Source organism: Gobius niger (genome assembly GCF_951799975.1).
Source record: "Gobius niger genome assembly, chromosome: 13".
In the NCBI taxonomy this organism is placed as follows: Eukaryota; Metazoa; Chordata; class Actinopteri; order Gobiiformes; family Gobiidae; genus Gobius; species Gobius niger.
The window spans coordinates 26060936-26074246 of NC_136864.1; the positions used below are offsets into that span (position 1 = coordinate 26060936).

The following is a 13311-nucleotide window of genomic DNA, read 5'->3' on the forward strand; positions in this document are numbered from 1 at the left end:
CTTAAAGTTACACCGCGTAGAATTTTACCCGAAAAATAAAATTGAAATACAAACTTTTATTTTATGACAGATATTTTCTGCATTGAAAAATAGCTCAAACAAACACGTGTTATTGCTGTGAGCGGCTCAGCTCTCCTAAGACATGTCATAACTTTACCGGGAGTGGGTACGTCTCCAGCTCGTTTCCATGGAGATGTCGACTAAAGTCAGCAGAATTTGAGATTCAAACAGGTTAGGTTCCCATCCAAATCCATTCTTTGATTTCTCACTGCATTTTCTGTCGAGCTGGTCATTAGGAGCATGTTTTGTATCGATGGCAACAGTATAGTCCAAAATGTTACGCAGTGTACCTTTAAAATACACTTACCAACACAAAGCTAAAACACACACACACAAGAGGACTAGCACCAAAACAGATTGAAAAAGTATGATTGCGAAGGAAAACAAGGTATGCAATGAATGTGTCAGAAGTCCAAAATCTGAAAATCGCATGGAATCTGCGAAATATCTCAAATGTGACGACAAATTCTTCCAGTGAAAATCGTTTATTCCAAGCATGCCAACCTTCACCGGCACTGACGACATCCCACTGTCAGCTCTGCATCGCGCACGTCCCGTTTATTTTGATATGTGTTCTGGAGAATCCGCCGCCCCACTGTGACCACAGAACGCAGCCCTCTATACATCATGACAGTTTTAAATATACCCGGGACATTCCTCCTGAAATATCATGGCAGCCTCTTCATATGATGTCTGATTGTTGACGATGTTTATAGCAGCGCCGCTTTTTAAAGCAGGAAACAGACAGGCGTGTATTATAATGACAGACTGTCCGAAGAGTCCGCACACCGACCGACTGTTGTTGTGGGCCTCGTTTAACTCCATATTTATCATGTAAAAACGTTTCCCTTTAAGAGGGAAAAGTTGTTTCCCTCTTTAAGGTTGTTTGAAAACGGGATTTGGAAACAGGAATCCCATTTGATTTAGACACGAGCCTCGATCGTAAATGCATACCATGGTTTAGCTGTTTGCGTGCCATAAATCAATGATTCCCAACCTTTTTTTTGTCTCACGTAACCTTTAAGTCGTTCATTTATACTCTGAGAACCCCCTAACTCGAGTTGCCTGCCAAAATGTTCACGAAGTGGCCAACTAAACTCACAATTATTTGTGTTGAGTGGAGTGTTGTGTTCGAAATGAAGCTAAGATACTATATAAGCATCATTAAAGTGATAGCCGGTAAGTTTAAATGTTTCACTAATTCAATGTATTGCGTATAATTGTCCGTCTAGGCCTGCAATCTGACCACAGTAATCTTAAAAAAAAAAAATAGTAATAATCTAAAGTCTCTCCCATTGATTATCTCTGAAACTAATCAGAATCCCTGGGGCCATTACATTGACCAATGAGATGAGCTTTTTCTGTGAACCCTGTCAGCTCCAATCAGAAGCGAAGGCGCAGGGAGATTCATCGTTTACTTTTGAAATTTCTTTCTCACTCTCCTCACTTGTTATGAGGGGGGGGGGGCTTGATTATTAACTTTGGACATTTTCTTTCGTCATTTTGCAATCTTACAAACTGTCACTTTAAAATGAACTTTCCTTTAACCTCTTACTTCTTAACCAAGCGCATGATCTCCAGTTCGCTGATACCCAAAGCTAAAAGCTTCTCGACTGGAGAGCAACAGTGTGACGCCTCATTTGAAAGCTAAGGACTGCAAAACTGATCGTAGCTTTAGTGTCTCTTTTTTTGACACTTTTTTGTCGTAGTTTCGCCACATTGTCAACTATTGCTCTTTAGTCACTTTTTTGTTGTATTATTGTTGCTTTCAGGCACGTTTTTGTCACTCTTTTGGCAGGAGTTTAGAGGCTAGAAGTCATATTGAAATACTTTCCCTCGTTTTTTGGATATGAAGTCATTCCAAGTACCCCCTATTAAGTGTTCAAGTGCCCCCAAGGGTCCCCTAAAAGTGATACATTATACTATCGCTACTTCCTAGTGGTTCTCAAACTGAGTATTTGACCTTCCAAGTTTGACTACCAAGCCGCAGATCAGATCAGGACTAAACCAGGTCTGAAAATAGACTTAAATTGGACTACATTATGCCCATTTGTCTCACACACTAGCATTCTACTGACATGGGAATCCCAGTGGCCCGCGGCTGCACAGGTTGCCTCCCCTAGTGCTTTGCTGTCACTTTTGAATGACAAACCAGTGTGTCGCAAAACACAAATAAACACAAAACGTGGCGAGTCAACATGCCCACGACAGGAAATGCCTGAGGAGATGCTACAGGGCATTACAGCGGCGTATGGGGAACGGAAACGTGTTGAATACAGTCAAAGCGGCGCAGGAGAGAGACGGCGGGAGCTAGTACCGAACGGCTGGTGTCTGACAGAGGAGACGACTGCAGTGTCCTCAGCTGAACCTGTCTGCACAAGGTTTGCAGAGAGAGAGGCAGAGAATGGGTTTGGAAAAGGCAAAATGAGAGCGTCTGTGAAAATGCGGCCGTTTAGGCGTGTGTCCGACTTAAACGTCGCTCTGTGTTTTTCCATCGTCAAAAGCAATGTGGCCAAACTCTAGCATCTGAAGTCCCGAGGGTGTCTGCAATGCTGCTTTGTGCACATTCCCCATGGCGCAAACGTAAAAAACATTTTCCATTTAGAGATAAACAGAACTAGCATAATAACAACCACCCACCTCATTATTACACCCTGCCAAATGTGTGTGCACCATTTGGTCCCGTTGCATTACTTCATGTATAAAAAACATATGTAAATGCCCTAATAATAGTTAAACAAACTGCTATGTCAGTTTCTGTATGTATATTTAGATGAATGACAGAAATATGGTTGTGCTAAAACTATGTAACTTCTCCATTGTATCAGAACAGACACTTTATTAGGTCAGGCCTCACCTCTGTGGTCACCCCCCAGTGGGATGCACCTGTGAGAACTGGGTCACTCTCTGTTCTTCATATCTTCACATCACTGGGCCGCCCGGAGCGTTATGGTAATGCCATTCACACAGCGGGCCGTTCCCCCATGGCTAAAGAACAAAGGCTAGCTAGCTACACTAGATACTGTTTACTGTATGTTATCCACAGAGGAGAACTGGAGGATGCCACAATTGCAAAAAAGTAAAAATAATTTTATTGCCAACAATGTTTGATTAAAGCAAAAACAACAAAAATGTATGAGCCGTTAGCATTAGCACATGATAGCTAGGAAAATGCTACTATTGCTAACATGTAAGTGCCACATTAAACCTTACATGTTTAGTTGGGGTTCTCTCTGTTAATCAACTAATAATTTTCTTTCTCTTTCTGTCTGGTTTCTCACATGACAAAAACACCACGAGCCGCCATTTTGGATAATGTGTCTCATGCAAATAATGTCAAACTGATGCTCAAAGCCACTAACGGCTCTTCTACACAGAATTTCTCACCTTTTTTTTTTACTGCCACAGAGAGACAACATGAATAACTACATCCACGGAGTACTGCACAAAGTATAGCAACATCTCAAAGCATAAAAGTAGTTATATTATGAAGTATTTTGCCTAAAATGCTAACGAATGATTAGCAGTGATTAGCTAGCAGGTATAAAAAATGCAAAAGTCTTGTCACGACTGAACAATGCAGAGTAAATGTGTAAAACTATCAGTGTGTATGGAAGAGCTGAAGGCCTTAAAGGTAATTTGGTTTAATAATGTAATTTCAAACATTTACGTCCATGGAAAGTTGTCTGTTCGCATACTCAATGTATTTTTCCTACAGCCATTAGCATTAGCCATGAAGCATCACAAATCATGAAACTTCCAGGAGTTCCAGATGGGTCAGCTGTTGTTGACCCTTCAACCACATTTAGTTAGAAATCCTTAATCAATGTCCAGACCTTTTGAGTTTTTACTTAAGATTCATTCATCTATCATGCTTGTGCAGTTGGACAGCTATGGCATCATCTGCATTGTTTTGAAATACATGTGTGAATTGTAAAGGGCCTAGCCTCAAAATCTTCTTTTTGAGCTTTAAACCTCGTACCTGGAGTGGTCTTTTGTTTCACTCATGCACGTTTAGTTCATCTCCCACTTCTGAACTGAAAATCTGCCCACACTCATCACAGAGAGATTTCCACTAAGATTCTCTGAATGTTCCCGTCTGGATGCCTTCACCAAACCTTCTCTGTTCCCATTTCAAAAGTCGATTCATTATTCTTATACTCATTCGTTTGTTCACAGACACATCCTCTGGTTCCGAAGGGGAGGGCAACGGGGACGAGGACGGCCCGGAGGAGAACAGCGTCGGCGAGGGAGGCGTCGGCGGCGATGGGACGTCCAGCCTGGAGGACAGCCTGGGCACGGAGCACTGGGCGAACCGCGGCCTGCACCCGGCCTCCTCCAGCACCACCACGGGCTCCAGCGCGTCCTCGTCCTCCTCGTCGCGGGGCAGCGGCGGCAGCGGGGCGGTGGGACGGCTGGCCGACGTCCTGCAGCAGCACGCCCACGTGGCCGCGCACCTGCACCGACACAGGCTGCACCGGACAGGTCAGTGGGAGGAAGTCGACTCCAAATACTATCTTAATTTTTTTTTTTTCTAACTTTTTACTCTGAACAATTCCCTTTCATGTCAGCGCCTTGTTAAGTGGCCCGCACATTTACTTCACATTCACTTTACCTCAGCCACCGCATCCCTAAAACGCAACGCGAACATTATTCCCCATAAGGTACATAACCATATTCTGTCTTCAAATGAAAACTAAATCCGTGCGCTGGGGAGAAATTCCGCCGTCTGAGCAGGTTTACGGCGGGCCTAATGGGATTTCCACTGCTTTGTTTGCGGCGGGTTGAGTCGCAGTCACACGCCGTAGCTCTTTCTAACATTACTTTATGTGCTCACCTCCTGCTGACTCCATTTCATAGTGATTTCAAGAGGCCCAGCCAAATCACATCAGCCCTGACAGAGTTTACAGTCCGCTCTGGAAGTTTTCTGCAGTGTAGTCAGCATCTTTTATATAGAAGAGATATAAAGTTGTTGTTGACAATGGAGAAAAAGAATTTGGGGAGGTTGACAGTGAGTTTCTCTGAACTGAGGAAAGGCAATGGTCGATAAATTAAGTTATCTATTCTATCCATCCATCCATCCATCCTTACCACACCATCCATCCATCCTTACCATACCATCCATCCATCCATCCATCCATCCATCCATACCATCCATACCATCCATCCATCCATCCATCCATCCATCCATCCATCCATCCATCCATCCATCCTTACCATCCATCCATCCATCCATCCATCCATCCATCCATCCATCCATACCATCCATGCATCCATCCATCCATCCATGCATCCATCCTTACCATACCATCCATCCATCCATCCTTACCATCCATCCATCCATCCATGCATCCATCCTTACCATCCATCCATCCATCCATCCATACCATCCATACCATCCATACCATCCATCCATCCATCCATCCTTACCATCCATCCATCCATCCATCCATCCATCCATCCATCCATCCATCCATCCATCCATCCATCCATCCATCCATACCATCCATCCATCCATCCTTACCATCCATACCATCCATCCATCCATCCTTACCATCCATCCATCCATCCATGCATCCATCCTTACCATCCATCCATCCATCCTTACCATACCATCCATCCATCCATCCATCCATCCATCCATCCATACCATCCATACCATCCATCCATCCATCCATCCATCCATCCATCCATCCATCCATCCATCCATCCATCCATCCATCCATCCATCCATCCATCCATCCATCCTTACCATCCATCCATCCATCCATCCTTACCATCCATCCATCCATCCATCCATCCTTACCATCCATCCTTACCATACTTATTCATTTCCCTGGCTGTCTGCAGAAAACCACTCGGCCCCTCCGGACGTCACGGGGTACACCAACAACTCGTCCTCCTCGTCAGACGGGACGCAGGTGGACCGCACGCCCTGCCCCGCCCACGCCGCCCACAAACACACGCCCAAGTACGGCAACGCGGAGCTCATGGAGACGGGAGACGGTGAGAGGAACTGTTACTGTACTTTGGCTACATGATATGAGAATAACGTGCAATATTTGATATCTGTCTTTAATATTGCGCTTTGTTTTTTGGATGTGTGAGCAGACAAAATATTATGCAAAATAAAATACTATTCTAGTGCTTTCTGTTGTAGCACTGACCAGAATATATGACCCATCTTTTTGATTCTGTGGCATTTTATTCTTATCTGATTATGGATTCTTATTACTTTTGGTGAACTTTGGAGGATTTCAGGCTCATTGGTCAGAGCAGTGGTTCCCAAAGTGGGAGTCAGGACCCCCAGGCGGTCCCAGGGTGATTTACGATTCAAAAAAAGGGTACTTATCATAATGTAATTCTCTATTTAAAAACAGCACAGATTTGTGAATTGAGACCAAATAAGACGTGTTTATACGTATTACTTAACCCCAAAATGTCCCTGGGTTAGAGAATTCTTCACACTGCAAAAAGTAATTAACTAGATCAGTATAAACATCTCAATTTGAGCACAATAATCCAAATTTTAGTTGTTTTGACTAGTTAAGAAGTTGTTGGGCATTTGTCCTACATTATTTCACTTGTTCTGAGATGTTTCCGACTCGTTTCAATTCATTTCGTCCTTATTTCAGGTCATTTTCTTTGCCAATGGGGTAAGAAAATTGGTCTTATCTCATTGGCAATTTTACTTTCTTATTTCAAGCGAGATTGACCCTAGAACTGGTCTGAAATGTCCTCAAACAAGCAAAGTAAACTTGGTCAGATCTGAAAAAGTGTCTAAATGAGTGAAAACCGCTCAAAACAAGATACATTTCCTCAATTCAAGTCATTTAAGCCAATGCTTGATATTCAGGTTCAGTGGTTTAAATCCTTTCTCTGAACATTGCATACTGTAGTCGACCAAGTGGACCTTTGTATGTTGTAACTGTTGCTGCCAATTGGCCACCTCACTTCCATCAGCCAACGCCACAGAGTATGGAGAGTGAATTAATAATAATGCAAAAAGTAATGCAAAAAGCCTTATATAATAATATAGTTATTGTTAACTTTTTATTGTATATGCATGTGACTCTTCTTTTATCGCTTTTCCATGTTGCACATTGCACGTCAATTGGGTTAAAGATCAGTTGATTGTGATATTACTATTCTGTACTGTACATCGAAATAAGAGACATCAATGAAACAGGGCCTCTGTGACTTCTCCTGCAGGAGTTCCAGTCAGCAGCAGAGTATCCGCTAAAATCCAGCAGTTGGTCAACACTCTGAAGAGACCGAAAAGACCTCCGCTCAGAGAGTTCTTCGTGGATGACTTTGAGGAGCTCCTTGAAGGTACCTGCCCCACCTGTTTCTATCAACCCAAAAACATATCCACACCTTACGCTGAATATAGCTCATCATTCTTCCCTTTGTCTTCAGTCCAGCAGCCTGACCCGAACCAGCCGCGAGCCGAGGGCGCTCAGATGGAGCCTTCACAGGGCGAGCTGCTGGGGGTGGTGACCAACTGGCCCCCCTCCCTGGAAGCGGCCCTGCAGCGGTGGGGCACCATCTCCCCGAAGGCCCCCTGTCTGAGCACCATGGACCCCAACGGGAAACCACTCTACGTCCTCACATACGGTATAGTGTTGATGAGATTCCTTTGACCCACAAGCTCTCTGCATGAAATGTTTTTGACTAACTTCATGTTGGACGGTGTAGGGTAAAGACTACTTCCTGTCAATATCATAACATGAATAAAATAAGATTGAAAAACCTGAAGAAAACTTAAAATAAATGTCAAGCCAAGTCATATGGTGGAGTTATTTTAACATTTGTTCGTGTCACATTAATTAATAATAATTAGCCTTTAGCTTCAAGGCTAAAACAGCGACAGTTATAAAGTCTCCTCCTGTGAAGTTTTTACATCAGAGTAAAGTTTTTTACGATGTCGCAAGTTTAAAGCCTTATCTCACTGAGATGAAAACATTTTAGACAGTACGTGGCAGAAATATAGCAATTGTTGGATCATTGTTTACAACATATTAAAAACTCAGTATGTAAATACTTCACTGGAAGAGACTACATTTTAATGTAAATCAAAAATAAAGAAGAAAACACTCACAGTTATGAACACAGTAGACAGGAAATAGTCTTTACCCTATCCTGGCCAACTGGACGTTTGCCCAAAACTTTCCTCGCAGCCTATTTTTGAATAAGTAAATATTTACATAAACAAGGAATAACATGGCATGTTTTAACAGATTATTAAAGGGGGGGTATTATGCAAAATCGACTTTTTCAAGCTTTACATCATGTTATTATGTCATTCCCTCATTAAAAACATGCCTGAAGTGTTGCCTTGGCACATTCACGTATTTTTGAGTAATCTGTAAAAACTCTGATGGCGGCCATTTTAGGGACAGGTTTGCCTGAGTCCTCCTAGGAACGCCCCCACCTCCTGGAGACGCCTCCGAGCTTTCGCCACCAGCCGAGTAACCAACCACTGCTCCTCAGCAGAACCCCCTCCCCACTGATGCCACAGACAGCGTGTGGAGGGGGCGTGTCGGAAAGGGTCAGGGGTTCTTAAAGAGACAGAGGCCTATTTCAAGACATTCACTACAATTTTATACAAGGCAGTTATTCTAATTTACAGACCAACAGAAGGTTTAGTCATCATTGTAGTGTGATATAGACTGGTGCTATGTGATTGAAAAAAGCATAATACCCCCTCTTTAAACAAACTAATAGATTGTACCAAAAATATGACATCACACTGATTAACTATTTTCGTTTGAGTCTGATTAATTTATTGAAAAGTTCCTCCAGTAAAATACAATCATTAAAGTAATTATGTTGTATTTATAGTTTCAAAATATCCTCCAAAACATGCACTTTTACTGCGAGCGGGTTCGCCTCTTCTCAGACCTGACTTTGCTAGGCCCATCACCGGCTTGTTTCCATGGGGATGCTTCATTTTGATCTTCACTACAAGAATAGCCCTGTCACAGCCCTGTTGATCTCGTGCAATGTCGAAACGCATAACCTTGAACGTTCCGCAGTGTGGCTTTATGCAAGGACTATGTCTCTTTCCGGTTTCACTTTCTTCCCTCATAGTTAAAATGCAGACTTTCTGAGGTCAGTACTTAAAAGGCATATGGCTCTATCTTCCCCGCGCTAACAGTCGTCCCGCTGTGAGAGAGGAGTTCCCTATGGTCTTCCCTAATGTGCTCAGCTCTGTGTCTGACTCCTATTAGCGCAGCTCTACAGTTACACTGTGGGGCGCTGACATGGAGCATTGCGCTGCTCTGGGAAACCAAGTACACAAGCGCTAGTTTGAGCCGCGTAGTGCCCGAGTTTAGCGTCTGTGAGTTCATGCCCGTCTACATGTTTGTAGCTTTGGGTTGTACATGTGTGAGAGGAAAGAGGTCAGTAGTTGTCCTCAGGTAGGTGGACACTCTGGACAAGTGAAGGTAATGTTTGTAGGATCATGTGTTCACCGTGGTTTAATAAAGTAAATACAACTGCAACTGAACTTGGGTCGCCTCAAGCTGCATATGAGGACACAAGCACAAGTTTAACTATATACATGACATGCTAATTTGAAAGGACGGAGCATTGCATTGTAGCATGATGCTAACTTCCTGAGCTAACGACTGTTTGCTGCCTGTGTTTTATTCCTATGGACAGTTAGCCGCATCTCACGGATATAAATAAATATGTTAACAGTACATGGCCGAAAACAACCACCTTTATGATCATACCAATAACATATTAACAACAATACTTCACCAGGGGAGTGTTCTGTGTTTATAACCGTTGCTGTTTTAGCATTGAAGCTAAAGGCTAACGCTATTTTGACGCAAACAATGTTAAAACAGCACCACAGTTTTATTTTCATGAAAAACACTCGGCTTGATGTTTAAGTTTCCTTCTGTTTTATAAAAAATATTATATGTTTAATATTATGTTAAAATGTGGACAGGAAGTAGTCTTTACCCTACACTGGCCCATAGGAAGTTAGCTGAAACATTCCATGCACAGACCTATTTGATTTGATTATATACTGCGCTTGTGAAAGTGAAATAGTTGTGGCCGTTTTTAAACATTGTTACGCTGCAGGATCTGGCAAAGTGTCAGGATCATTCTGCTCTCTGATTGGATAATCCTCTTGAGAACTAAAACAAAATATGTAAACATTCATGTAAAATGTTGTGTGATTGTGAATGACTCAATATAACAACTGTTATCAGTAAAACCTGTATTTAAATTGTACATGTTTACTTCATATACAGATAACGCATGTTCAAATATTTGCTACCAATCTTGCATACCTTACTTCTAACTTTGAACATAAATCTGCAGAAATTGTACTGTAAGTCAACTATATTGGCAAAGCAGGAGAAGTAACAAGTTAAAGGGACTATACAGAGTTTAAAAATGTTAAAATTCTGTATTTTCCTCCCCCTACATGTTCCTCAAGGGGCATTCCATCAATAAACTTTATTAAACTTTATTAACAATGTCCTAATGTGTAGAATGAGCCCAGACCTATTCCCCACAACTGCCTCTAAAATCCTGCACTGTCACTCAAATAGATGTTACTTCGGGTCCGAAGTGCCGTCATGCACGAGCTTAATATAGAAGCTGCAGTTACACATAAGACCTGAGGGGGCAGTAGTGAGCATAAAATGACAAACTTGCATCTAGCGCCTTTAAGTTATAGCCATAGCCTTCATGTGTTCAGAAAGTTAAAAAGGCACGAGGAGTTCACAGCCAACATCAAACATGTTTGTTATTTGCTGTAGAATTTGCCATTTGAAATGGTGTAAATCCTCAAAAGTCAGCCAGGCTCCTCGCTGTGGAGCATCCAAATCTTTCCTGTGGCGCCTTTGAAACTGGGACTTCATCCACACGCGTTAAGTGTCGCTGCAAATCAGAGCACACAAGAACAGCCCGCAGCGTCGCCTCTGCCATGTTTGTTTTGATCCTGGAATCTAGTTTGGTCGTCTCGCGCTGCGCAAATCTTTCCTGAAAAATGGAAAATATGTGGCCTGTGTTAGATCTCGCGCGCCATCTGAATTTTAAGCCTGTGTCTTCAAACGAGTGTGGGAATAATTGTTGCGAAATGTGATGTCAGGCTTTCCGCGGTGACAGCTTTGGAGCCTATGAGGTTTATCATTGCTAGTTGACAACTTCCCTTGCGACTTGAAACGTAGCAGTCTTTGAAGCGAGGTTTTACAGTTGTTCAAATCGGCAAAATAAACAAGCAAATGTACATCCTTTGGCGATCCAGTGTGCCATAATTGCGGCATATGCAGAGCTTCCATATAAACATAACTGCTACAGTGTATGTGGTATTTCCAAACAGTGCAGAATGGCATTGTTGTAAATCTATGTGAAAGCCCTGGGACACGGTGAGTGCAGTTAAATCACAGAGCTAAGGTTTGGCTCTGCGTCAGGCCCTTATCCAGATTGCTCCAGTCTGCTGCTGGGAAGGCTCAGACTTCTTCGCTGAGTTATACTTTTATACAATGGCACTGCATTGCTTTTGGTCCGCTGAAAATCTGGAGAATGTTTCATGGACTTTAAGGCTTCAGTAAATGTTCAGAAAACTTAACCATGTTGAAAATGACCAACTAGAAACCCTTGTGCCGATGTTTGACAGTAAAGTGCTGTTTTGTGCTGCTTGATGTGCTAAATACTGAAGGAAGGATGGTCGTAAAGGAGATATAGCACACGAAATGTACTTTTTTGACCATATTGCCACATTGTTCCCTTAGTATTTTTGATAAGTTCACAAAGGTGTTGAGTTGTCTTCTACTGCTGAAGCTTTCCTGTCTGTGTTTCCCTCCACCTTTTGAAGGCTCATAAAGGGGGTCACTTACCAAATGTTTGCTCACGTGCAGAATGAGGGGCGTGTTCAAAAGTGCATTAAGTGATTTTAACATTTTTCACTCACGGATAGGGCTGGGTACCGTTCATTTTTTTTCGATACCACTACTTTAACGATACCAGCTTTTCGGTACCGGTGCCTTAACGGTACTTTTTTCGATACCTATGTTATTTTAATTGAGTTAAAATAATGTTTATAAAAAGTATCGTTCAGGAGAACAAACAGCACAGCGGCACAAACACGGCACATCAGAAAACAGGCGCAGCAGCGTCACCTGCAACTTCATTTTTTGAGCAGAATTCCCACTAAAGCCGTGATAAAAAGAGAGAAAGGACATTATTACCTTCTGAGCTGCAGGAACAGACCAGATCCACATCAGGCACCGTTTTCTTTCAGATAAACTTTTCTAAACACACTGAGGTGTTCGACAGTGAAAGCTCCTCACACGTCACAGATCTGTTACATAGTGAGAGCGCTCACTCACAACAATGCACCATAACTGTTCCAAAAATGGCTAATGCAGAGTGAGCGCTCACCTTTTCCAGAAACAATCTTTGATCCCAAATGCTCCGGTGCAGCTGGAGTTTAAACAACAGCAGTAACTTCAGGCTCTGCGGGGCTAAAGCTAAAGGTAAAGCCAGTTCAAGTCCAGGTTTAGTCCTGCTTTTTAACCAGTTGACTGTAAGTCCTGGTTTAGTCCTGGCTCAGCTTTGCTTCGGTTCTGCATTTGCGCTGAAGCTGCTCATGAGTTCAGGCTTTTTTAGACGGATCATTTATTGACGTCTGGAGAGAAAAAATACTGAAAATTAGCACCGAAAAAAAAAAAGTTTTTTGATACCGCCCCCTACCGGAGCTTTTCGGTCGGTAACCAGTACGTACCAGCCCTACTCACGGAGCATTCTCTCATATTGTAACAGAGACGATTTCAAATTCAGGTGCAAAACACCCACAAAATGGTTATATTCCAGCTGGCATTCACTATTTAGCTCTTGTCTTGACAAGTGAGCCCCAATGTGTGTTCATGACAGCATTTGCCAGCAGGCTGTTAACTGAAAGTGAAAGAGTGTTTCTACTGCCTGCAGAGGGCGCTCCAGGCCGACTCTCTGGCCCAGCATGACAGCAATTAACATTTGACCATAAATAGAGTAAAAGTCTGCCAATGGATAAAGATTTTGAGCAACAACAAATAATAAAATGAGGTTTATTTTACTTTTTTACTTGTACTTGAGTAAAGTTATTTCAAAGTAACGTTCCTTTTGCCTTGAATATTTTGGCCACGCTACCACCTCTGATAGTGTGTCCACCTTACAGACAAAGATGCAAATAGCAGAAGTCATTTTAGATGAATAAGGCATTTTCCAGCCGATGAAATTTAAGAT

General features: G+C 42.5%; 1 protein-coding gene across 3 annotated transcripts in view; it reads left to right on the forward strand.

Moving 5' to 3' along the window:
- Positions 1-13311, forward strand: part of dip2cb (disco-interacting protein 2 homolog Cb) — a gene marked incomplete at its 3' end in the record, with an annotated part of 159535 nt that overhangs the window by 99593 nt on the left and 46631 nt on the right. For all 3 annotated transcript variants that reach the window (XM_079569110.1, XM_079569111.1, XM_079569112.1), the window contains 4 exons: positions 4240-4545; positions 5911-6066; positions 7273-7392; positions 7480-7677. In XM_079569110.1, the coding sequence (XP_079425236.1) occupies positions 4240-4545; positions 5911-6066; positions 7273-7392; positions 7480-7677 (780 nt within the window). The remainder of the gene's footprint in view (positions 1-4239; positions 4546-5910; positions 6067-7272; positions 7393-7479; positions 7678-13311) is intronic.